Source organism: Leguminivora glycinivorella, chromosome 5, assembly GCF_023078275.1.
Source record: "Leguminivora glycinivorella isolate SPB_JAAS2020 chromosome 5, LegGlyc_1.1, whole genome shotgun sequence".
NCBI classification, from domain to species: Eukaryota; Metazoa; Arthropoda; class Insecta; order Lepidoptera; family Tortricidae; genus Leguminivora; species Leguminivora glycinivorella.
In genome coordinates this window covers 22,826,277-22,854,272 of record NC_062975.1, presented here as the reverse complement: position 1 = coordinate 22,854,272, position 27,996 = coordinate 22,826,277, and the positions used below count along the sequence as shown (strand labels likewise).

The 27,996-nt window shown below is 38.6% G+C and overlaps 2 protein-coding genes across 3 annotated transcripts in view; one reads left to right on the top strand and one right to left on the bottom strand.

Annotated features, from left to right (window-relative positions):
• The window catches only part of LOC125226112 (vesicular glutamate transporter 1), an 84,029-nt gene that overhangs the window by 33,707 nt on the left and 22,326 nt on the right, over nt 1–27,996 (top strand). For both annotated transcript variants that reach the window (XM_048129976.1, XM_048129975.1), the window contains exons 2-3: nt 11,779–11,959; nt 22,971–23,089. In XM_048129976.1, coding sequence (XP_047985933.1) covers nt 11,779–11,959; nt 22,971–23,089 — 300 coding nt within the window. The remainder of the gene's footprint in view (nt 1–11,778; nt 11,960–22,970; nt 23,090–27,996) is intronic.
• LOC125226114 (uncharacterized oxidoreductase TM_0325-like) lies at nt 31–7,944 on the bottom strand. Its single transcript, XM_048129978.1, has 6 exons — nt 7,779–7,944; nt 6,982–7,321; nt 6,677–6,755; nt 1,726–1,872; nt 843–929; nt 31–406 (listed from the first exon to the last, which is right to left on the bottom strand). Exons 2-6 carry the CDS (start codon nt 7,233–7,235, stop codon nt 167–169), a joined length of 807 nt encoding a protein of 268 aa, XP_047985935.1. The 5' UTR covers nt 7,236–7,321; nt 7,779–7,944; the 3' UTR covers nt 31–166.

Below are 27,996 nucleotides of genomic sequence, written 5' to 3'. Positions count from 1 at the left end.
GTTTTGTCTGCAGAAGATAATTAAACAACAGACTTTTAAGAAACTTTTATTTTCTATTTACTTAGTCCAAAAACTGTTAATACAGGTAGATTCTGTTAAAGTCGCTTCTCTTCACACTGATCGAGATAGCATTTAACTTCCACAGAAAAACACACAGAGATTTCTTTTACTTCTGTGCCTGTTTCGCCATATGACTAAAATCCGCATGCAGATCTGCTCCTCCATCAACTTTAACTATGGTTCCCGTGACCAGCTCACTGTCCTCGCTAGCCAAGAATACCACCATCTTGGCTATATGCTCAGGCTGGCAGACGCGACGCATTGGGATGCCTTTAGCCATGTTGTCTAGGAACTCGGAGTATGCCTCGTCGCTGATTCCGGTTACCCGTTGGACGAAGTCGCTGACCTTGAAGAGTAAAGAGTTCAGATCAGCCGTAGTCAAAATGTATGCTTGATCAATTTGATCATAGGTCGAATCGAAAAGTATTTAAAAATGTAAAAACGTCTGTATTCGGAACAAAAATAATACATTTTCTTTTGAGTTGTGATAATTCCATAAGCGTTTACTCAGGGACTGTGGAATTACCTATTTTTTTCTTTCCGACAAAATATAAATCTGACCAGTCTTTCAAAGGTCTACCCCTTAGAAAGATTAGGCAGATATTTCTCTAAACAAGGATGAGTGGAAAAAGAGGGGGAGGCCTTTGCCCAGCCGTGGGACACATTGGGCACTTTTTTTAAATAGCCCGTTTATGTGTCCCACTGCTGGGCAAAGGCCTCTCCCCGTGATTTCCACATTGGGCACTAAATAAATAAAATAAATAACCTCCATTTAAACTTACAGTGACTCCAGGGCTCACGGTGTTGACTCTAACGCCTTTCGGAGCCAATTCTAGGGCAATCAGTTTTGTGAAGTGGTCCAGCGCTGCCTAAAAAAAAAATTATAAATATCTTGTCTTAAATATCCATTGGTCTCGAATTTAAGACCAGTTTGAGAATACAAAGTTTGAAATTATGCTTCCGTGACCATGTAAGTTTATTTTTCCTTAGTTCATAGTCACGAGGTCAGATAACTATCAGATTTATATCAACATTACTGGTTCTAGCTAAAATACCAGGTGGCAACAAGCATAGGCCCGCCTGGTCACCGTAGCCTATGGACGCTTGCAACTCTAGAGGTGTCACTCGCGCGTTGTCGACACTAGAAATCTGTACACTCCTTTTTTTAAGAACTCCATACTGTGTAGACCCTCTACTCGGAAAAACCTCGGCAGGGAGCTGATTCTACAGCCGAAGCTTTCGCGGAAGAAAATTCCTCTGAGGCTGGTTTTAGCGTAACGCGTACCGACCGCGTGGAGCGGTAAGCGTCACGCGGATCGACCGCGTGGAGCGATCCACAGCGAATATATGTTGTATTAACTATTAAGTTCAAGGAGCGTTTTAGAGTAAAGCGGACGGGTTCGCGTGGACGACAACATCAACTTCAAGCTAGTTGGCTCCGCGCGGCGCGGTCGGGTCGGTCCGCGTGACACTAAAACCAGCCTTACGGCTCAGCCACGACATTGGGCTAAGCGCGACAGCGGTGAGCGGCGACCATACATTGGAGCGAGACACAGCGATGGGACTTTTCATTCGCACGTATGGCTGCCGCTCACCGCTGTCGCGCTTAGACCAATGTCGTGGCTGGGCCGTTAAAACTCCGTAAAGCATAGTAATATTTCTCACCTTCGTCATACTATAAGGCAGGCTTCCTACGGAAACTATAGTCCCAGACACACTGGATATATTGACGATATTACCCTTGGTCTTGATGAGCTCTGGCGCCAGCAGCCGCGTGAGATTGTAAACTCCTCTAACGTTCGTGTTGAACACCTGTAAATCCATACTTAATATTATAAATGGGAAAGTGTGTGAGCCTGTTTGTCCGTCTTTCACGGCAAAACGAAGTGACGTACTGGGGATAGTTAAAGGGATGGAGAGTGACATAGGCTACTTGACTCTTTCTAACCAACCCCCACTTCCCTAAAATGAGAGGGGGGTTGTATGGAGCATTACGAAATTGTCAAATTCCGTAAACCGCAATTCGAGTAAAACGGGTTCAGTTTACTCTCTCCGATCGATGCGTGTCCAATGAATTTATTCAGAGAAACCATGACAATTGTAGGTAAGATGCTTAGAATGTCATAATGTCGTAACCATTTTCAGCCAACATAATTATCTGCAATCTACCGCTATAACGAGAACGTTCTCCACAATCTGGGGAAAGGCACAATAAAATTGCTCTCACTGATCTGAGTGATCTGTCTTAACTTAACGACATACATTATAGAAAACAAAAGATCTGACCATCACCGCGTTATCATAGTGGAGTGCCCGATATTTTAGTATTGATTTAGATATAATATAGTACCATCTGTTATCATGAGAGATAATTGTCTTTGGCACTGGTCCCACCGCGAGCTAGTAAACTATGAGCTATCGGCTATAAAAACGAACAAAAGACAATCACTCCCGCGTAAATAAAATAATAGACACGGCGATGTTTATTAACTATAACTATAAACATCGCCCAGCGGTGAGCTATCAATATCGCCGTGTCTCTTTTATTTGCTCGGAAGTGCCTTTCTTTTATTCGTTTTTATAGCCGATAGCTCATAGCTTACTAGCTCCCTGTGGGACCAGTGCCTTAGATAAGAGAATGCAAGCGGGACTCCTAGGGTGCACCGGCCATGTAATACTCGTATTATATTGTTTTGTCAAGCAGATAAAAACTTTAACTGCTGAAAGCTATCTATCATTTATGATATGCAAAGATTTGAAATAAATTTAACTTGAACTTTGACTTGAACTCACGGCCTCTAGATCCAGAGGTCGTGAGTTCAAAACTCACCTAAGGCAGTACTTTTCCACTTTTAATGTCATTTTAAGCCTAGTGCACGTTTAGCTTGTCAAAAAGTTAATATGCAAAGATTTATTTTTAAAATCGGGACTTAATCGCGTATAACTACATATTAAACTGACCTCCAACGTTTCAAGGACGGCGTTGTCCCCGTGGTCTCGGAGAAGACTGGCTTGAAATGACATCAACACCTTCTGACAGCCGCGCGAGTTTTTCGAACTACCCGCACTTGGTTTTGATTATCAACTTGAACTGTTTGCGCACTAGGGATGTTACTCTGTCGACATACAACACTGACGATATTTGATTTAACGACTGTCGATATTATTTTCGGCTTACACTTATTAATGACAGGATTCCATGTGGATGAGATCCTAAACCCTTCGTCCCGATTGAAATTGCGATGTTTTTTGATTTCAATGGCTTCACGCACTTTTCTACTGTAGAAATGGCGTTCCGTGGAAAGGACTTTAGGGTCATGTAGTTCGATCCAGTGGTTTGGCCCTGACTCTAACAAATGTTCAGCCACGGCAGACTTGTTGACCTGACGATTTTTCACAGCCGCGATGTGCTCCTTTACCCTTTCTTCTATGGTGCGCTTAGTTTCTCCAAAGAAAAGTGAATAGAAAAGAAAAGTGCGTGAAGCCATTGAAATCAAAAAACATCGCAATTTCAATCGGGACGAAGGGTTTAGGATCTCATCCACATGGAATCCTGTCATTAATAAGTGTAAGCCGAAAATAATATCGACAGTCGTTAAATCAAATATCGTCAGCGTTGTATGTCGACAGAGTAACATCCCTAGTGCGCAAACAGTTCAAGTTGATAATCAAAACCAAGTGCGGGTAGTTCGAAAAACTCGCGCGGCTGTCAGAAGGTGTTGATGTCATTTCAAGCCAGTCTTCTCCGAGACCACGGGGACAACGCCGTCCTTGAAACGTTGGAGGTCAGTTTAATATGTAGTTATACGCGATTAAGTCCCGATTTTAAAAATAATGATGTGTAATAATTGTGAAAGTTTAAATCAGTGTTATGCAAAGATTTGGCTTGAATTTCACTTTGTAAAAGACAAAACAATAACAGCACTTTAGAAGCTAACCTACTAGCTGCAAGCTTATCCATCAGTAGTCACGACGCAAAAGCTGTCAGCGTGGCAGCGTCAGCCGTCAGCGATTTTTCGCAACACTACCTCGACGTTAACAAAGGCTTATACGTGTTTTACGCCTCACTTCACCTCTCAATTGTTTTTACGGTATCGGAATACAGTTAAATATAGATGTTCTCCCCAAACCTATCGTCGAGGAATTGGCTTTCGTCGACCAAATATAGCTTACCAAAGAAATCGAAGTTCTCGAAATTTCTTGAACGCTCTCAAAAAATATAGGAAATAATTAAAGTAAGTTTTTTTTTATGGGATAGGAGGCAAACGAGCAGACAGGTCGCCTGATGGTAAGCGATCACCGCCGCTCATGGACACCCGAAACACCAGAGGTGTTGGAGGTGCGTTGCCGGCCTTTAAGATGGCCTTTATCACTATTATCGTCATCATATCAGCCTTTTATCGCCCACTGCCATAGGCACCTCTTTTAGTACGCCACTTGTCCCGGTTGTAAGCTAGTTATCCTTTAAATTAATAATTTTTAAGAAAAAAAAACCGTCGCCTTTCGGGTTCTGGTGAAAGCTACTTGCGAATGTTGGATTATGTAGAAATGTGTAAGTATTTTTTAAAACTGCTTTTAATGCTTTAATTATTAGATGGCAACACAAATGAATATACGTATAACGTTAACGTTTGAGGAGTTTCCTCAATTCCTCATGAATCCGATTATATTATAAGAAATCGAAGCTTGACAAACTTTGACTTCAAAACTTATGCTTAACAAACTTATGTTTATTTAGTTATCTAAATAAATGTCACTGTTCTGAACTTAAATGCATGCTTTTCTTACAAAAATACCAAAGTCACTATGAGTGTGACGTTCAGGTTTGAGGAGTTTGGTTCTGGCCATCATCAGCAGTTCCACTGCACCAAATGTCACTGTTCTGGATGAAAGTGCATGCTGTTCTTATAAAAATACCAAAGTCACTATAAGCGTGCCGTTCAGATTTGAGGAGTTCGGTTCTGACCATCATCAGAAATTCCACTGCACCAAATGTCACTGTTCTGGACGAAAGTGCATGCTGTTCTTATAAAAATGGCAAAGTCACTATAAGCGTGCCGTTCAGATTTGAGGAGTTCGGTTCTGACCATCATCAGAAATTCCACTGCACCAAATGTCACTGTTCTGGACGAAAGTGCATGCTGTTCTTATAAAAATGGCAAAGTCACTATAAGCGTGCCGTTCAGATTTGAGGAGTTTGGTTCTGGCCATCATCAGCAGTTCCACTGCACCAAATGTCACTGTTCTGGACGAAAGTGCATGCTGTTCTTATAAAAATACCAAAGTCACTATAAGCGTGCCGTTCAGATTTGAGGAGTTCGGTTCTGACCATCATCAGAAATTCCACTGCACCAAATGTCACTGTTCTGGACGAAAGTGCATGCTGTTCGTATAAAAATACCAAAGTCACTATAAGCGTGCCGTTCAGATTTGAAGAGTTCCGTTCTGGCCATCATCAGCAGTTCCACTGCACCAAATGTCACTGTTTTGTACCTAAATGCATGCTGTTCCTTTAAAAACACAAAAATCACCATATGTATGCCTTTCAGATTTGAGGAGTTCCCTCGATTTCTCCAGGATTCCATCATCAGAACTGGGTTCTGAGAAAAATGGGACCAATCTGTATGCATATACATTCAATCAAAAAAAAAATTTTCAAAATCGGTCCAGTAACGACGGAGATATCGAGGAACAAACATAAAAAATAAAAAAATAAAAACATACAGACGACTTGATAACCGTCCTTCTTGAGATATGAGGCGACGGTTAAAAATGAAGTGTAAAGTTTCACAAACTTGTATGGAGATACAAAAATCAAGAAAAGTTTCAAAATTTTTCCCATATTGAAAACTTCGCAATTTCGGAAGTCAGGCCTAGCCAAAATTACATTACAATGTTGACGCTAGACGCCGACCGAAACGCAGTCTAGCTCTGTCGCGCTCGCGCCAATACCGAAGTCGGAAAATCGATAGAGGTAAGAAGGGTTGCATTGCAAAAACACGATTTTATTTCTGGCTTGAAAAAAAACATGGAAAAAAAGAGTTTTTTTTCTGGTGTATGTTTTTTTTCTAAAGTACGAAATCTCAAAATTTGCAAAGCAGTTAATACTTTTATACGGTTTTTTAGACTTACTGTTAACTATTAAACTTTAATTTCTGGTCTTATAAAAGTAACGTTTACGAAATCTGTAGTTGGTAGTTATCACTAATTACCGTTGGCAACACCACCGCCTCTCCACGCTGCACGCCGCATCGGGGATTCCCCAATAAACGTTTGTATACTGAATATTAATCGAATTAAAATGTACGTTATTGTTATTAAAACACGTTACAACTCACGAAAAACCGTTATTGTTGAATTATTTGTTCATCTGAAAAAAAAACATATTTAGAAAAAAAACAGTGGTGATCGGTTTTTTTTTTCATAATTCTGAAAAAAAAAACGTTTTTTTTTTCTATTTGCAACCCTAGGTAAGAGTAACGATATTATTGTAAGCGTTTGTGTAATTGGCTATGTACCCAGTAGTTATTACCTACTGTCGAACTATGTTCGCTTGCTAAGCTCGCGTTTTCATATTGATTCTAGGATATAAAGTAGCTCTGACAGGTTTTCTTACCTCATCAAAAATCGCCATGTCGGTCCGCGCAAGGTCCGTCCGAGCGCCCACTCCTGCGTTGTTTATCAGAACATCCAGTCTGAAAAAAGAGGAAATCTTTAAATAACAGTAGTCAACAAAATCCTGTAAATAATTTACAGTATTTTAGTACGCCCAGCGGACGCCGACGGGAACTAACGAGCGCGGAATGCGCGCGAATTGCGAGCGGAACGCCAGCGTTCGTCCGGCGCACCGCTACCATTGCGCTCCGCTAACGCTACGCTATCAAAACGCTTTATATGTGGCGGAGGCTTTATATTGTTTACCTTCCATAATGGTCCAACGTCTCTCTCGCCGTCCTCTCACAGCCCTCGTCCGTCGCCAGATCCGCCACGATCTCCAACGGCCGGCCCGCGCTTGCGACTGCGCTTGCGCACGCGTCTGCGACTGCGCGCAGCTTCTCAACATTGCGACCGACAATCGCAAGTCGCGCGCTGCGCTCGGCGAATAGCAACGCTATGGCTTTTCCGATGCCCGCGCTCGCACCAGTCACGAGTACCACTTTGTTTTTGAAACTCATTTTTTTTAAACACTAAGTATTGTTTGAACGGTAAAAATTACAAAATTAGATAAACAAACACTTGAAAGTGTGGTCCTTTTTTAAGGCTAGAAAATCACAACATTGAAATGAAAATAAATCACTTTAACTGAAGTACGCACTGTCAAATTGTCCTTATGTAGCCTTACAACTTACGAGTTAGGAGACTAATATATTCGCTAACGTTGGCGTAACTTTCTTTAAAGATCTCCCTTACTATAAATTACGTACCCTGTATACACCTCGCTCGCACTAATATATCACGAAGGACCGAAACGCATAGAATATAAGTTAGCGAATATGTCAGCGTCAAACTCATGGTAAAGCTGTTTTTAAGGTTCCGTACCTCGAAAGAAAAAAAAACGTGCTTGTGCCGCCAAATTACCGCAAATCAAAATCTACAGGGTACTTCCCGTGAACTCAGAATCTTGAAATTTGGTACAAAGCAACGTCTTATAGCACAGATTAAGGAAAAATTGCGAAAACCGTGAATTTTAGTTACATCATGTATGTAAAAAGACCAACTTCAACTTGCAGGACCCATATAATTTCCCAGTTCGTTTGCAGTTCGCGTGTATCGGCCCAAATATATATTATGATAAGAACACTTCCGACTAACTCAGCTTTCAAACAAAAAAAACTAAATCCAAATCGGTTCATCCGTTCGGGAGCTACGATGCCACAGACAGACACACACACAGACAGACAGACAGACAAACAGACAGACAGATAGACACGTCAAACTTAAAACACCCCGTCGTTTTTGCGTCGGGGGTTAAAAACAGTTCTTACGTGTTCGACGTTCGTCTTAAGACTAAAGATGGCATTCCAAAACGCTTAAACAATATCTTATCTGTTACTTGTTATCGCTTGAGACAGACACTTATGTAAGTACTATCTTTGACCCGCGGCTTCACTCGCATTAAATTCGAAAATTGCTGAATGCTCCGTACAAACTGCCTCTCCCGTTTTAGGGAAGTGGAGGATTAGGAAGAGACAAAAAGTAGCCTATGTCACTCTACATCGCTTCAAATATCTCCACTTAAAAAATTACGTCATTTCATCGCTCCATTTTCCCGTGAAAGACGGACAAACAAACAAACACACACGCTTTCCTATTTATAGACTAGCTTTTGCGGGCTTCGCTCGCGTTAGAAAGAGACAAAAAGTAGCTTATGTCACTCTCCGTCCCTTCAAATATCTCCACTTAAAAAATCATGACAATTCGTCGCTCCATTTTCCCGTGAAAGACGGACAAACAAACAAACACACGCTTTCCTATTTATAATATTCCGTAGGTACATATTAGTAAGCATTAATGTTATCTCATAAACAAAACATTGAATTCCTTATCTTATGCTTGCATTTTTGCTCTTTGATAACGAGCGGATGCTTCAAATGGTTCCGACGAAACGAAATATCTGAATTTTGGGCCTCGTCAGTCAAGAATATTCGGAAACACGAATTCCTTACAAGAATAACAATATGTTAAATATGTACACGACATACCAACCATGTAAAGACTGACCAGAAATACACCCTGTTTTTTTATTTTCGAGTAAATTGTCAATATGGGTGGAGCAGATGCGTCTTAGCAAAGATAAAAGGTACCCCGAGGTGAGACGTCCCCGATTAATTCCCAGAAGGGACCTTTGTTTACTATAACGCGTGGAAAAATCTCTAAGAAACATTGGCTTTAGGGTTGTCACTGTACTTAAATTCAAGAATGCTTCTTGTGTATACAAGGTGATTTTGTAAGTACTAGCCAAACTTTGCATAGTGACTTTTGACGTCATAATGAACAACTTTTAGTATAAGACCAATTAGACCTATATTGACCGGGATATAGATCATGATTACCTTTTTGATCTTTATTGAGGTCCCGATATTTCGACGCAGAACTTTGCGTGCATCATGATCACGGGAAACTAAAGAGGATGGAATATAAGTCTAATGAAAATAACCGTGAATTATTTAAAACTTATAAGACCAATGCTGAAATCGCGAAGAAATATTTGACTATTTCATACATTTCGACTAACGTGATGCCTTCCTATGGGACACACGTTTTCATCGAAATTTGATAAGTTTTGAGTCAAATCTTCCTAAATTCTCACTACCTACAGATAGAATTATAAGACAAACGGGCATCGGTTCTTCAATCTTTGCAATGCAAGAGCAATTTTTATTTTAAAGTAATTAAGACAAAATTTATGACACTTATGACCAAAAAAAAAACAGTTTTTGTTCAACTTTGATGCCAAATATTACAGAAACAATGAGCTGTGAAGTAATTATGGGATACTATTCTGCTTAAAGACGCCGCTGTTACTTAAATATAGGTTTAAGGCACTGGTCCCACCAAGAGCAAGTGAGGAGTGTCTTTTCAAAAGGGCTTATTTCCATTTTTTTTTTAAACTATGAATGCAGTTTTTCTTAGTAAGTATAGAAAATTACGCGTTGTTTTGAGATAAAAGTTCAAAAAGTCTCGCCTTGATCTTTAAAAAGAAGATTAACATCAAAGTTTAGAACACATTTTGAAAAATGTGTAATAATTATTTATGTGGATAAATCAATGTATGTATTACAACAACATTCATATCAACTAACGTTAATACAAAATCCAAAAATAATATAAAACTTTTTTTAAATAATAACATTTACGCTACAAGGCCACAACAAAAGGGCTTAATTACCAAAAGTTCGCATCAAAAGTGCTTATTTCTCCAAAACATATGGTAATTAAATAATTATTTAGGTACACATGTTACGTTTGATGTAATCATAGCATTAACGTCAACTTACAATATTAAAATTTTGCAAATTAAATATTAATTTCAAAATCAATACCGTGGAATTATGTTTTTCTCGATTTCCCAAAAAAAGTTCAAAGTGGAAATAAGCCCTTTTGAAAAGACACTCCTCAAGTAAGCTATGAGCTATCGGGCATCGGCTATAAAAACGAACAAAAGACTCCTGTGTAAATATAAGAGACTTGACGTGATGAATTGATGATAGCGCGGGCGAGTTATAGTTCGTAGCCGAGTTATGGGCTACAAATCGCTCGCTCTCTGTTTTTAACCCCCGACGCAAAAATGACGGTATAAGTTTGACGTGTCTGTCTGTCTGTCTCTGTGTGTGTGTGTGTCTGTCTGTGGCATCGCAGCTCCAGAACGGATGAACCGATTTAGGTTTAGTTTTTTTGCCTGAAAGCTGAGTTAGTCGGGAGTGTTCTTAGCCATGTGTTATTAAAATCGGTCTACTATGTTGCGGTCGGGGTTTTTTCAAAATTTTTAATTTTGTGGTTAGGTTATATTTACACGGGAGCTACTATCTTTTATTCGTTTTTATAGCCAATAGCTCGTAGTTTCCTCGCTTTTGGTGGGATCAAAGCAACGGATTCCAAACGAAGATTATTGGCGTAGGGAGGGAACCCTGGTTCCACCAGACCAGACGTTCCTTCCATGGACGACACAGACAATCCCATCGTTAAACAAATCCCAGTGGCTCCATTATTTGGCAAGTAATCATGGTCGCCATAAGACGACGACCTAATTAGGTGACCCAGTTGCACTGTGACCGTGTCATATATATCGGAACAGCCGACGTGTCCAAAAATGTCTGAATGCACTCTAACGCCTTGAAACAAGAGGCGTTTAGATATTTGAGAGAGCGTTTGCCGCTTCTATATATTTGAAGGCTGTACGCGTTTAACTCGAACGCTTTATGACACCTTTTGTCATTTGGGAGAGTTTTGAGGTTGAATCGGCCTTTTTTATTGTCTTTGGATTGCTTTAATTTGTGACAATGGGTTCGCAGTAAAAAGTTGGAATTGATTTAGTTCATCCGGCCAATGCTGGAATAATATGCCGCCGTCTGAAAAGGTACTCTCCATTAATTTGTCCATTTAAAGTGAAATAAGTACCTATTGTAACAGCTTTGTAAAATATAATATTTGTTAGTCCATATAGGACCTTGCGGATTTACCCCAGACTACTTTAATTATCTGGTTTTATCCACTCAAACTTTAATCAAATAAATTATGCCGGTCTTGCCCGCACTGACCTAACTGTTATTGAAGATATTTAATTTTTACTGAGTGTTTAATTGGACTCTAATTAGATTTAATTCAAACTTTGCAATTTTATAGAACTTAATTGTACTTCGGAAGGAGTTTCGTGCCTTTGTGCTGCTTAATAAGTTGGTTCACTTGGTTGGTTCAATTAGCATGGTTAACATTTAATCCATATCGTGGCACTTCATTCCTTTCTGTCTTGTTGTTATTATGTGTTTATTTGTCTTGCCTGTGTTCACGAATAAATGTTTGTTCTATTCTATTCTATTCATATTCAGACAAGTACGCTCACAATGCGATGTGTGACCGCGCGACGCGCGAGCGTATTTAGACCGGATCTCTGAATGCGCTCCGCTCCTCTAACGCTACGCTATCAAATCAAAACGCCCTATGTGTGGCCGAACCTTTATTACTGGTTTATACTGTGCTTATAGTTGTTTTTGTCCACAGAGAGCGATCACAAGAGCACCAAGCGACATGGTGCTTCTGGCGGCGCCGGCGGCTCATCGTCGCTCTTCTGGCGTTCTTCGGTTTTTTCAACGTCTACGCGTTACGCGTAAACCTATCCGTGGCCGTGGTGGCCATGACGGAACCAGTGGAAACCAAGTTGGAGAATGGGACAGTTGTGTTTGTGAGTATCAACTACGAACTAGCGGCTTATAGTGGCTCTCTTACGCCGTGGCTTGCGTGGGCGACGGTCGCGCGATGATCGCGCGACGGCGATGCGACGCATACGAAATCAAACCTTATCGATATGGAAGTAGACGATGCGATGAGACGCGACGGTGACGGTCGCGCGACCGTTGCCCACGCAAGACACGGCGTTAGCGATCTTCGGTTTTTTCAATGTCTACGCGCTACGCGTAAATCTATCTGTGGTTGTGGTAGCCATGACAGAACCCGTGGAAACTAAGATGGACAACGAAACTGTTTATATGTGAGTATTATACTGAGATCTGGCTGCTTATAGTGACTTTCGATCACAGAACTAAATCAAGATAGAAGGAAAATGCTCGGCGATTAACAGCGAAACCGAGCGTGTAACGTTTTGTGTCGAGCCTATGACGTCACGAGTGTACTTTAGTGATGGGAACGTTGTCGCCGCGTAACCTATTCGATCGATTGTGGAGGTTGGTGGAAGTTAAAAATATCGGATGTTCATCTTCGTTGTGAAATGAAGTAAGTATATACCTGTATTCGTGTGATGACAAACAATTCACTAGTAGGTATATAATTTGCCTAAGGCCAGGAAAAAAGATTTTAGTAGGTAGATATAAATACTAGTTAATATTTCGTAATATTTTTAAGAAAATCGACCATGTACTCACTTCATTATCCTCATGTTATTTGTTACAACTTTTAGTAATATGTATATAATAGTTATTTGTTTTACAAGGGGGCAAAGTAGTTGTTTAACCGCACGTGCCAATATTGATACCCGAGCAAGCGAAAGATTCCAATATTGAATTCAAAAAGTGGAATCTTGAGCGTTGCGAGGGTATCAAGGCACGAAGGTTAAACAAACTTTGCCACCGAGTGAAACACAAATTTTTTCACCACACCAACACTATGAAAATATGAACTGTAAAACATCAAAATAAATAAAGTACTTCAATTTATTTAACATTTATTATTCAAAATCATCATTTATACGGGAATACCAACACCCAGCTTTAGACATCAAGTTAAAATTTGTATGAAATTACTTTGCACTCTTGTGGATAAAATGCAATTTTGCTATCAGTTTTCGAATAGCAAAGAACGTCTTTATCAGTTGGTGTGGTGAAAATAGCAGCGTTTTACCTTACAATAAAACGCATATTAAGCGAAGTACCTTATTTGAAGCCTATTTTATTATATTTGAGAGAGCAATCCTGTTAACAGATGACGTAGCGATTCAAATATTAGCTGACAGTAGTCGCCATAATCCCCACCACCAGTTTTACCCTTCCAGTTTTATCCCCTCACCACCGGGCGGTGGCGCCTACGGCCGCCGTTTTCCTCATTGGTTCTCAAATTATAACCAAGACAAAGTTGCAATAAGTGTACAATTTACTAAAAGGTTGCAATAATTATTTTTATTATGTACATTTTAAATAAAAACAGGGACATACCAGTATACATTGGAGTGTATAGGTGTTGGATTTTGCAACCTGAATGGTGAAGGTGATAAAATACATTAGTGAGTTAAACCTACCCTCCATGGGTGTAATAAAAGTAAAGTGGTTTATTGCAACGGAGTACTTTAGCCACTGGCGGCCTAAAAACTATAGGCTTCAAATAAGGTACTTCGCTTAATATGCGTTTTATTGTAAGGTAAAACGCTGCTATTAAGCTTCCTACCGTTATTTGAAGCCTATTTTATTATATTTGAGACCTGTCTGTGACCGCCTGGTGGCCAGCATAACGCCAATGTGATTAATTCCTCATCATTAGTGAAACTGGTGGAAACAACTAGTGCACTTAATAATCTGCGTGTGTGGGTGAATCATTTCAATTCAACCAACTAAGTGGAATCTGCAGTGATACAAGTTACTATTTTTGTGAATACTGTATTTTTAATAAATCAATGTGAATCAAGTTATAAGATTAAATCTTATTTCTAAAAGCGAGTTCATATTTTTATTTCATTTCACCCATCAAATCATAATTTTCGGTATTGTCTGTTTCTATTAATTTCAGGATCCTTTATCATTATGCATCGATCTACTTCGCAAAAAGAAAGTGAAATCTTGTTGAGGCATTACAAGCCACAATGCTATTTGTCTTTATCACAGCAAAGCATATATGTTAGATCTATAGATCTCAGTATACTAAGGCATAATACTGTTTAGGTTACGTTACAGACACAAAATTATCTTCATGGCTTATTCCTTTGTATTAATATTTATTTGAAAGTTCTTATAGTCTTTATGAGGAATCAAGTGCACTTATACAACATTTTACAAAAACAACGGGATCTCCCTTGAAGATATAGGAAATCGACTACAATATTTCCTTACTTTGTTGTAAGCATATAATGGCTAAACAATGTCAAGTGTGTACGTACAAATTTGAACAAAGGTGATCATTGCGTGATGTCACAGTATGTACATGCATTGTATTTCCAGGCCGATTTAAGTTGGCATATACGAACAAAAGACGAATTTCTTGTGCCCACCTTAAAGGTGAATAATAGTAGTATACAGAGCGCAGCTATTTACTCAATAAATTATCTTTTAATTTATAAGATTTTCGTTTCAGTCCATTTTTAATATGTACCACCCTGTAAGTGGTTTCATTTTGTTGTACATATACGTATTTGCAATTAGTTGGGTTGATATGGTAAGCAGCACTACCTTTGCTAATAAGTTGTAGTATAGCTAGAAAAACACTGGTTTTCGCTTATCATTGTAATATATAAGTACCAACTATATCTGCTAGATACACATTATGGTAAGATATATAAGTAACTTGGACTGTAGGCCTAACTGAAGTTTTAGTTATATTTGAAAAAAAAAAGACTAAAAATAGTTCCAAAATAGATTTTAGCATTGATTTGGCCCCATAAATTAGTTATGTCACAGGCGCATAGCTCTAATATTAGTACATTTTATATATTTTAGACGAGTAGCCAAGCAAGACACTAAATAATTCATAACTTATTTTTGTCAAAAACAAGGGAAGAATGTAGGCAGACTCGGCGATCAGTTCTTGTTGAACATTGGTAATATTCTTGCAGCAATAACCTTCGCGGTTATTTGCCTGAATGAAGCTCCCAAAATAATTAGTGTTTGATACTAAAAATCTTAAAGAGCCGTCTTTTAGCGTTAGGAGCAGATTCAAGCTAATGAAGAGGTACATGTTGTATGTACATTCTTCTAACGTCACATTTAGGATTACGGTGCATCCCTTTTCTCGAAAAGAACTTTGGCCTCCTTCTTACCCAGAGAGCGGGTTTCTGTGGGATGTTAGACAAGTTGTCTAGGAAATCTAGAAGGTTCTTGATTTGGAATCGATATCAATCATTTGATTTAAAAGCCTTGTATAGCATGGCTTATTGTCGTTCGGACAGGTACCGTACAGATAAATTTTATTCATCTCTGATCATATCATACCCTATGTGGGTCATAGGTATTTACATACGGTAAACATCCAAATTGTTCTTATATATATTATACGTGGAAGGTTAAAGAGTTCCAACGTTATATTCACATACAGCGGGGTACAACCTTATATATTATTATGTCCACAGAAGGAAGTGAAGTGTCTAACTCATAGGAAATTAATAAAGGGTTAAAGATCTGAGTCTTTGATGACGTGAATTTGATAGTAAACACAAATAGTCAGGTTTTTGCAAGCCAATTACTCAGTTCCAGTATAGATTACCACAATATTAGATATAGGAACAATTTGGTTATTTACCACTTTTACCAGGCAAGCTGGATTACGAAGATTACACCCACTAATCCAACCTTTGCTTTAATAAGGAACTAGGCTCATCCCGTTCCACGTGACTTGTATTCAAAGTCATTGATTTGGTGCTGGCACTGAATATATAAAAGTACAAGTACAGAAGGCTCACTGTCAACAACCTGTCAATGGACTGCATACGACATTGAGTTCTATTTAATTGCGCAGTGACAAGGTCGTCAAACTTTATGAGCCGCGAACTCGCGGCCGCCGGAATGTATGGAAGAAATGCGGAGTGAGCCGCCCCTGGTGCTGGTTTCAGCAACCACAGCTGGCAGCATGTGGTTAAAAAGAGCCATTGACCGGTAAGTTCGCTTAGCTAGTCGCTGGCGGCTGAATAGGTTAGGTTAGGTTAGATATTTCATGAATATGATGATTTGTATTTGAAATGTATATTTACTTAATAGCATGCGTTTTCGTGGTAGTAGCCCGATACGCAATAATACACAGTATATGACTTGCGGTTGCTTTGCGGAAGCATATATTTATGTTATTGTAATATGGCCAGACGCTTAATTAACCACTTTGCGGGTCTTCCCTACACAGGGGCTATGCTAATATTCTGTCATTCCAATTTAAGTATATGTACTGCCGAAGCAAATACTACTTGCATCATCAAAGCACTTGTTTATCATATCTTGCTTACCTACTTAAACCCTGCAAAAACAGTTTAAGAATGCTGTTTACATTAATTTAAGAATATCCGGTTCCTGATAGTTCTAGCAGAGAGCTGAGTTGTAAGTTTAACACGCCCTGCGGAGGCTATAGCCGTGACGGCCAAAATCTCTTCAGAGATTATGTTTCGTTGGCTGAATGTTCACAATATATTCATAATATTCACACGCCTTACGCAGGCAAATTATGAATATTATGGAATGGTAGATAAAATTTTATAAAAAGGCAAGTTCTATGATCACGCTACATTGTGCAGGCCAGGACGGGCTTGCTATATTATTGGTAATTCATTACACCAGATAGATAGTCTCATAGGCTCCTTTCTTTTATTTCGTCTGCTAGTGTAGCAGTCAAATAACAAAAAAGTAACAAACAAAGGCCTTGCGCAGGCTTATTATTTGTTGGGTAAATAGAAATACTTACACGTCTTGCGCAGACGGAAGTACGAGTAATTAGAATTAGATACATAGGCTTGGCGGAAACTTTCCTATTTACACGGATTTCCCGCTAACATTTGCCCAGCCTCGCAAATCGTCTCAATGGATATCCCAAGCAACAATGTTATTATAATGATGTCTCTTTACGCCTTGCGCAAGCGGAAATTATTAGAGTAGGTATTCGAATAAAAAACAAATTTCGGGTCTTTTCTTTGTAACGCCAAATCTAGGATGTGAGCCGATACGAATACTGCATAGTCAACACATCTGCTTGCGCAGCAGAATAATAATAAATTTATTGCACAACAACTTGTGTACTTAAATCAGCAGACAGTCACTTACTATTTATTTATAAATCCTAATTGGATGGAAGCAGAAGATCAATAGTGACTCTCCTGTATGTGGTAATTTACAACAGAGTAGGTACCTACTTTAAATAATAATGGTTATTCTGGTAAATCTGTATATCACATTACAATTTTATATCACATACAGGGGTTTCACTCAAAATCTTTTACTTTAGCTAGAGTAGCAAACTTCCAGTAAGTCTATTATTATTATTAGTACCGGAATTTTATTCAACGCTTACACTTAGAACGATACTGTGCATCAATAGTAGGCACTCTTTAATTAAGAATGAAGAAAATAACATAATAGTAATAATAAATGCTGGAGTTTGCTTTTGTCCTTTAGGACGGGAACAGAAGCCCGGCCCAAGCGTCATTAACCCTAAAGTAGACCGGACCCCAATAGGGAATCCAATATGACACTAGAACCTTTACAAGTTGATACAACAAGGTTTTAAACGTGTCCTAGGTTTTATCTACTTAATCGTTAATGAATTGCATCTTAGCTTCTTGCGAGACCATCAAAATTTTGAAAGCAATCACTGTTACACGCCATAGCCTGCATAGTAATAATACTGGGGATATGCACGGAAAATATCAGGTCATAAATATATTCTTAAAAATTTAAGCGTCCCTCACAAAATAGTAGTCAAGTATCCTAATAGGATGCACTTTATCCTTGCGCAGGCTTGTGCAAAAAGCTTAATTACTTAGCAACCGTTAAGAACGTAAACTTTGCATCAAACAGACATTTCTGCAAAAATATGCTCATTCAGGAATGAGACCGCGACCACTTAACAACTTATAAATTATGACGACAAAGATGCGCCTTTCTTTTTATAATTAACGAACAATTTATGAAATCGTGGTCTAATTTAAACTGTCTCAATTCTCAATGACCTGATCCGTGCTTATGGCGAACCGATTCACTGTAAATAAAGTAAAACAAATGCTCGTCGCTTACTTACCGCGACGCCTTCGCTGCGCTCGAAATGTCAGCTTATCTAAAAATATTGCGACGGACAAGGAATGTCCGTCACGTTTTATTATTTATAATCGAACGGTAAAACCGTTAAAATATGAAATATTTTGTAAAATATTACATATTTTTTACTTACAAAAAATTCTAAGAATCTCAGAAATTCTAAGAATTTTTTGTAGTGAACCGTACGCTCCGAAGAACAGAACGCTAATGAGGAAAACGGCGGCCGTAGGCGCCACCGCCCGGTGGTGAGGGGATAAAACTGGAAGGGTAAAACTGGTGGTGGGGATTATGGCGACTACTGTCAGCTAATATTTGAACCGCTACGTCATCTGTTAACAGGATTGCTCTCTCAAATATAATAAAATAGGCTTCAAATAACGGTAGGAAGCTTAATATAATTAACCATTAACACATTTTTAGAGTTATTTTTATTCATAATAAATATAGAGCGTATTATGTTTGTATTTGTTTTTCTGCCGACCACAAATTCAACGTTAATACCGTAACTGTAACCTATTTTAAAGTTAAATTTACTTTTCACTCGTACTTTATATGTATAGTTTCATAACAATATAAAAACATAATTATAATTTCCACTGCTTCCCAAAATCGATTTAAATCGAATAAGGAAATCGCAGCATACATGACGAAATAGTTCCGTGGTGCACCACTATTCTTAAGTTCGACGTGAGTTCGACGGACAAAATAACAAATCTACCTTCACTTTGTCTCGACAGTTTGAATAGCCTATTTTTATATCGCTTGTTTTAAACGCACGCCAAGTCGGACTCGTCAAATTAAAGCCGCAATGGAAAACTAGTTTGACGGCCGTACGTCAGCTAATGTTTTGATGATAAAAATAGGAAAATCGTGTTTTTTATTTAATAAAAAATATTTTAGGACAAATGGTACTTACCGATGATAGGAAACACTTTGTTTAACACTCTTGCTTTTATTGGTGGTGTTTGAACAGTTAATTATCGAATACCGACCCATTTTGTATTTTTCACTGTATGTCACTCGCGGGCAGCGGTCGGGAGCAGACTGACTTGCGCGGCGAACAATGTCGCTCGCTATTTAACTTTTCCGCACGCGAAGTAGATACACTTTTTCCTTCTATCTTGATTTAGTTCTGTGCTTTCGATGTTCTCGGGCTTTTTTCAATATGTACGCGCTGTTACTTATCCGTCGCAATTGTTGCTATAACGGAATCAGTGGAAACTAAGTTGGTGAATGAAACAGTTGTCTTTGTAAGTATCAACTGCGAACTAGTGGCTCTTCGTGTCATTCCAGACTTCGAATTTTTCAACGTTTACGCGCTACACGCCATCATAATACGTACCATCATTGTCATTATCATCATTATCATTTATCATTTATTTTTCACATATAAGCTTACAGTGTAATACAACCAAAACACTTGTACCTATGGTAACACACATATTAATAAACAGAATAAAAAATAGCATATTGAAAACAAGACACGAGACGCGAAACAAAATCTAACAAATATAAAATCAAATAAACCATGTATCGTGTACGCTAGCCATAAGGGAATCAATGGAAATCAATTCGGACCATTATTTTTTTAAGTTTCAGAGAAGTAGGTACGTATACCATATTACTATATGTATTAACAATACACCAAGTACATTACTGGCATTACTACAGGCTGATTTCTACTTCTCCACTTCACAATCTACTTCCATCACATTACTTACCATATACAAGAAACCCAAATAACCTTAACGCGATACACAACATATTTCGCAACCCCATGCCGTTACATAAATGTTTCAAGGGCCTATTCGAGGACACTCGTAAATTTTTATTAATACCCACCCTTTTCTAACTTAAACGCAAATTGAACCTTATGACCCAGGCCATAGACGTGGAATAAATATAGACGGAAGTTTTAAGCAGGACTTAAACAACTGTATGTCGTCCTGTGGGCTATTTTACCACAGTGACATTGACACTTGACAATAATCATTTCTGTGCCTATTTCATACCTCTGCCACGCTATGCTCCTTGCGCTGCCGTGATGTTGCCCTCATCGGCCACACTGCCCTACTCGCGCGATAAATCGCACTCGGTTGTTGCCGTCCCTTTGACTCGCGCCAAAAAACCTACAAAATAGGGAGCGATGGGCATGACGAGGAGCATGACGAACGGCATGACGAGTAGCGCGGCCACACTATGCCTCTGCCTACTTCCCTCGCTACTTCCCACGTCGCTCGTCGAGTGTGGGGCAGAGGTATCAGGGTTGATGAGTAACATTGTTACTCAGAGTCAGTGTTTCCTTGTTGAACAGCCAATGAACGGCAAAGTGTCACTGTCGGGCGACAATTGTCACTGTTGTGAAATAGGTACACCCTCATGAAGCATGTTACCATATATAGAAAGATACAGATATAGCTATTCTACTCTATCCTCTATCAGTACCGTGATACCGGCGGTTTCTCCAGTATTTTTTTATGAAAATTTTATGAATGTTTCCTATCAATCAGTGCTATGATGATGTCACACATCCGGCATCTAGGACTTCCTGCAATCTATGACCCTGACCGTAAAAGTCACACAGTTTGTGACCCTAACCACAGTATAATAAAGAGTACTATCGTACAGTATGGCCACTCCCGCTCCCCGCTGAAAGTGCCGCCCATCCCCTCTCGGTTACCTCACAGTTACCGCCTGTCAAAAACGCGAACAGTCCACCTGTCATATTTCACTCATACAAGCATAGTACGCGTTCACCTACACGAGCTTAGACTGTGTGCTAGGAACGCGCCTCTTTCACATAACTTTGATCGCCAGTGTCCGAGGTGTCCTGAACTGACCGAACACTGAAATAGGGAATATAAACTTGAACAGGTCTTTAATATGAGTGAATAAGATTGAATTTCGTTAGCTATTTTTGGAAAATTAATAATGTGCAAATGTTGAATTTTAGAGACCGTAAAAATCTGAAGAATTTCAGTATTTTGGAGGGATTATTAGAATTTTGTTTGCTGTCATAAAGTAACTTATTGTGATACGTCACGTTGGCTTTTATATGGGTCCGTAATATAATATAGTACATGTACAGTCACCGGCATGCAATAACACCTAGGGTTGCAAAAAAACGGTTTTTTTTTTTTCTGGCTTGAAAAAAAAAACAGTTTTTTTTTCTGGAGTATGTTTTTTTCTCAAGTAGGTACGAAATCTCAAAATTTGGCAAGCAGTTATACGGTTTTTTGGACTTCATGTTAACTAATAAACGAATTTAGTTTAATAACTTTAATTTCTGGTTTTATAAAACTAACATTTACGAAATCTGTAGTTAGTAGTTACCGCTATTTACTGTTGGCAACATCACCGCCTCTCCACGCTCCAAGCCGCATTGGGGATTCCCCAATAAACGTTTGTATAGTGAATGTTTGTCGAATTAAAATGTACGTTACTGTTATTGAAACGTTATAAATCACGAAAAACCATTATTGTCGTATTGTTTGTTCATCAGAAAAAAACCATATTTAGAAAAGAAACTACGGTGCTCGGTTTTTTGTCATGTTGTTTTTTCATAATTTTGAAAAAAAAACATTTGGTTTTTTCTCTATTTGCAACCCTAATAACATCACACAAAAAGAAGGCCGCAAAAATATGTGTGTGTAATTTGTCAGATATTTATGCAGCCTTCTTTTTGTACGATGTTATTGCCGGTGACTGTTACAACATACACAAAATAATCGTATAGGTGTACATACACTACCTACATAAACTACCGCCTGGTTCCGTAGCCGAATGGCATTTCTACGACGCGAAACGAAATCGAAACACCGCGAAAGGTAGTCTGGCTCTATCGCGCCAATACGCAAGAGCGATAGAGATAGATATCTACGAGCGTTTCATTTCGTGAGTGTTTGTGCTTTCGGCTACGCATGCTGTATTCTCAAACGGGGTAGGCAAAGCACATGACCTGGCAATAAAATTAATCGCGAAATTGTGTAACTATCTATCTACATACATAAAAGGCAAGGTGCAATAAAAAGGACCACCCATATTTTGCATAAGTGACTTTTGAGGTCATAATGAACAACATTTATTTTTGGAAAATTGAGTGTTCTATATAAATGTCATCAGTGTTGTCAGGCGGAATGTATGGAACAACCAATTTTTCTTCGCGGTTTCAGCATTGTTTCGATAATAAAAGTTGATCATTATGATCTCAAAAGTCACTATTCAAAGTAGGGTTGTAAATAGAAAAAACCTAAATTACGAAAAAAAATCAGAAAAAAAAAACTCGCACCATTTTTTTTCTAAATATGGTTTTTTTTTAGATGAACAAATAATTCGACAATAACGGTTTTTCGTGAGTTGTAACGTGTTTCAATAACAATAACGTACATTTTAATACAATTAACATTCAGTATGCAAACTTTTATTAGGGAATCCCCGATGCGGCGTGCAGCGTGGAGTGGCGGTGGTGTTGCCAACAGAAAATAGTGATAACTATACCAACTACAGATTTTGTAAATGTTACTTTTATAAGACCAGAAATTAAAGTTAATTGATGAAATTCGTTTAATAGTTAACATTAAGTCTAAAATACCGTATAAAAGTGTTTTTTCGCGGTTTTTTTTCATTTTTTTTTTCAAGGCAGAAAAAATACCGTTTTTTTGCAACCCTAATTCAAAGTATGGCGTGTCTTTTTTATTTCACCCAGTATTGCAATTTATGATATGTTTTTGATGTTTTATATTTCAGATACCAGAATTCGACTGGAGCTCACAAACCAAGGGTCTGGTGCTATCGTCGTTCTTCTACGGGTACCTGATCACTCAGCTCCCAGGCGGGTGGCTGGCAGCTAAAATAGGAGGTAACAGGTTCGTTCCGTGCACCACATTATTAATTACCACCCACATTATACCAATAGCACAATATAATAAAGTCATACTAGGTAGGTACCGCCATTTTTTTTTTAATTTGCCCACCTCAACCTTTGTAACACGGGTACATAGTTCTTACGCGATTCACACTCAGAATCGCAAGGCCTTTCGATCCAGATGATAATAGGAAAAAAAAAATCCCAAGACTTAATTACCACCCACATAATACCAATAGCACAATATAATAAAGAGTCATACTAGGTAGGTACCGCCATTTTTTTTTTTATTTGCCCACCTCACTTTTTTGTAACACGGGTACCTATTTCTTACGCGATTCACACTCAGAATCGCAAGGCCTTTCGATCCAGATGATAATAGGAAAAAAAAAATCCCAAGACTTAATTACCACCCACATAATACCAATAGCACAATATAATAAAGAGTCATACTAGGTAGGTACCGCCATTTTTTTTTTATTTGCCCACCTCACTTTTTTGTAACATGGGTACCTATTTCTTACGCGATTCACACTCAGAATCGCAAGGCCTTTCGATCCAGATGATAATAGGAGAAAAAAAATCCCAAGACTTCCCATACATTTTTCTAACCTTACATTCCGTTACCTCCATACAAAATGTATGAACAAATGGTAACGGAATGTGAAAAAACCTTTTGACACTTTTTTTCCTATTAGGATTGAAAGAGCTCGCGATTCTGAGTGGAAACCACATAACAATTTGCAAATCCAAAAGTGGAGTGGAAAACTTTGAAAAAAAAATGGCCCCGCTGCTAGTATGCTCTCGGTAACTAACCACACTGTCACCGTCTCTCAAAGGCGCGTCCAACGAGGCTTAAGAAAATCCTACACGAACAAAAAAATGTATGAACAACCCGCCACATAGACATTAGACAACCTTATAGTTATTTGTTTGACGACCGGTCTGGCGCAATCGGTAGTAACCCTGCCTGCTACGCCGCGGTCCTGCGTTCGAATCCCGGTAAGGGCATTTATTTGTGTGATGAGCACAGATATTTGTTCCTGAGTCATGGATGTTTTCTATGTATATAAGTATTTATATATTATATATATCGTTGTCTGAGTACCCACAACACAAGCCTTTTTGAGCTTAACCGTGGGCCTCAGTCAATCTGTGTAAGAATGTCCTATAATATTTATTTATTTATATTTATTTATTTATCATACAAGGGGGCAAAGTTGTATTTTCACGCCGAGTTTTTTAACACACGAGAAGTAAAGTACATTTGCACCCGAGTGTAACACAAAACTTTTGCCCTCACTATAGCGAGGAAACTACAACGCAAAAAATGCGTTTATCACTGCTTCCAGTAGTTCCACAGGTGGTAAATCATCTTTATTACTAGATTCACCTACTTTTATCAATTTTAAAGTAGTTAATTTGACTTTATTCAAGGTCAAATTACTTTACCCACTAGTGGATAAAATGCGTTTTTACCCGCTGGTATTAAAGGACAAAACACGTGTTTCCGAGCTAGTGAGGGGAAAAATAAATAATGCAATGTCAACAGGGGGATTATCTTATCTCACTCATGCAAGTGGCATGGTACCACAGAATATATAATAGTACAAGTACAGAAGGCCCACAGCTTTGATGTTCACGAAATGCCGCATTTTTAAATGCCTACAAAATTCTAACAAAGAAACGAGCTGCACGTGCGTCGCGACCGGCTATAGGGTTGCCTATGGAGTAAAACGAATTAATACTCAGAAAAAATGTTCTACTATTATATTCAAATCTTGGGTACTTTCTAGGTATAAATACAGTATTTATATATTTTTGTTGAAGCTTCAACATCACAGTGGGACTTAATCAATAATAGATCTGTGTAAGAATGTCCTATGGTATTTATTTTATTCATGATGTCTATTCAAATAAGCATCATTAGACATTCCACAAGAATCTCGCGACATAAAGTAACAATAGAAAATGCGAACGCGCGTTCCGTGAGAACGCGCGCCACCCCTGAGTAGGCCGCGAACTCGCGGCCGCCAGCATGTACTTGTAGCGCGGCGATAGAATCGCGGAGTGAGCCGCCCCTGATGGTACGCGTTCACTCGCGTTTGTTTCATATAATTTGATCGCCATTATCCGTGTGCCAATACTGATCACAGATCTTATATTATATTCCCATAGACCTGTGAAGTTACCAGCCTAAAGTTAGCTTCAAATTAGAACAGTAAAGGAACTCTGTGATCAGATCGTACGAGTATCTAGTCTGATCAATCAGACTCTGAATTCGAGATATGCCGCTCCGAATACTCTTGACTTGATTCAGTGAACCATACGTAACCAGGCGTACCTATTTACCTAGGTACAAATTGTAGGTCTTTGTCTGAAAATTGCCTTAAAATACAACTGTACTGTGTCCGACTTCAAATTTATCCACTAGAAAACTTAACCTACTTTGATAAATGTTAATGTTTTATTTTGCCGTTTTAAATCGTTTTTTTGTAAAGAGTTTTTATAATTGAAGATGTTTGCAACCCATACTTTAATTACATGTTATTTTAACAATCTCTAACAAAGACGCAATCATTTATTTTAATAGAGAACTGACAGTCAATCACCACTGGATATTACCTCATACCTCAATTTAGACTATCTGTAGATTTTGTAGAAAACTTATTATACGAATATAGATAAAGTTAGGTATGCAACTGTACATAATTAGGTAAGTAATAAAACACGAGTGTTGTTTTATGAAACGAGCCGACTGGCGAGTTTCAGAATAAGATAACATGAGTGCTCTCATTATGCACCGATCACATAAAAAGTTATTTTATCTCAATTTATGTTGCAACTCAAATGATCCTTATTTCATTAGACGCAATTGAAGGGCCCTTTTTGTTGGATATAGCCAATAGCCACATTTAGGGACCGTCCACACTCAAGAGACGCATGTCTGCCGACGCGGAACGGACGTCAGCGTCACGCCACGCCGCCTGAATGTGATTTAAAAATCGTCTCCTCAGTACATTTTGTATAGGAAGGACGCGCAAGGGACGTCGCTCGGCACGCACGCGCCGCCGCCTGGTGGCGCGTCTTACGTTCTTCCTATACAAAATGTACTGAGGAGACGTTTTTTAAATTACATTCAGGCGGCGTGGCGCTGACGCCCGTTCCGCGTCGACGGACATGCGTCTCTTGAGTGTGGACGGTCCCTTAGGCTCCAAGCTCAAAACACGATTATGCCGCTTCTAGTCTCAGTTCATTGACCCATGCGGAATCTCTAGGAGTACTGACCTTTGTGAATCGAAACCAAGGTACAGTCGGCATCGGTAAGTCAGTATCGGATAATGCTATTCATTACTTATGTCAAAGCTGACAAGCTGTTAATAAACCTCATAGAGTTTAAAAGAAAGGTTCAGAAGTATTTCAGCGCCCAGGACTCTGGGAGACTGTAATATGCATGTTTTCTTTATAACATAGATTAACATTAATAATTACATCCATTTAGGCTCGCATCCCGCATGTACTCCAACAACTGCTTTTTTTCTTCAATTTACTACAATGTTATTTTTTTTTATTTTTTTTTTATTTAATTTTACTTGAAAGCCATACCACTGCTTTTCGAACGAAAAGTGTAAAGGATTCCAATTTCTAAAGTATGTTATTATCACAGATGTCATATATACCATAGATCAAGCAAACGTATCTACTTAGCGTGTCAAATGAACTCAGTGAAATCCACTGAGTTGTCCGTCTTTAATCGCAGCTTGCAGCTTTCGGGCGTCAATTTTTGTAAGTTGAAGTCAATCAAAACGTAAAAAATGCCTCATTAATACGTGATATTCAATTGCAACAACACAAAAATTATGAACAATCAAAAGCCTGAGACATATTTAAAATTACAGGCAAGAATCAACTTCAGTACAAAATTTGACACGCTCGGCCCCTATACAAATAGATGAACTTGTTTCTTCTATATAAATAAAGCTCTGTGGTTATTATTGTATTCTTGTTTTAGTTCATGTTTACTAAATCTAATTATACTAATAGTTCTAGTCCAAAAGTCCTACTACAGTACATATGTTTGTCCAAAGATACTGGTGCATGATGTGATTACCTATAATTGGGCAAACATCTAACTTTAAATTAATGAAGGTTTAATGATGTATTGTCTGTTGGTGATCCTAAATAAATAATAATAATCGTTTGGCGTTTGGTTGTTAAACAGCTACAAGTACCTATTATTACATACACACATGAAAGTTTTGGCTGGTACCAAAATGGTTATCGGTTATATTATTAATCACATCAATGTTTCGAATAAGGTACAGGGGGGCAAATCTCGACTGGGGGGCAAATGTAACTGGTGCATTTTTTCCATGTTTTACAATGTTTGCATTATTAAATAGAGTGTCCACCGGTTATGTATGGTAGGCCTGTTCAGTGGATACATGTAGAACTCAACATCATAGTGTAATAATGGAAAAGTGGATTAGTTACAATTGCCCCCAGTCGAGATTTGCCCCGCTGTACCTTAGTACATAAAGTCCTAGTTTTTTTAGCGGGTTCCTTATTTTGAACGCGAACTGCGGAGATATATATCTATATGAGAAACTAGTAGAAAATACGTCCGATTTTTTGACAACCATAATTATAATTCACCACCCCCTTTCTTCCCGTGGGTGTCGTAGAAGGCGACTGTGGGATATGGGTTAAATTGTGGCGTAGGTGAGAGGCTGGCAACCTGTCACTGCAATGTCACAGTTTCGTTTTCTTTCAACCCCTTATTTGCCAAGAGTGGCACTGAAGCTTTAGTAGTTTCATGTGTTCTGCCTACCCCTTTATGGGATACAGGCGTGATTGTATGTATGTATGTATGTATGTATAATTATAATTGAAAATGTTAAGGGCAAT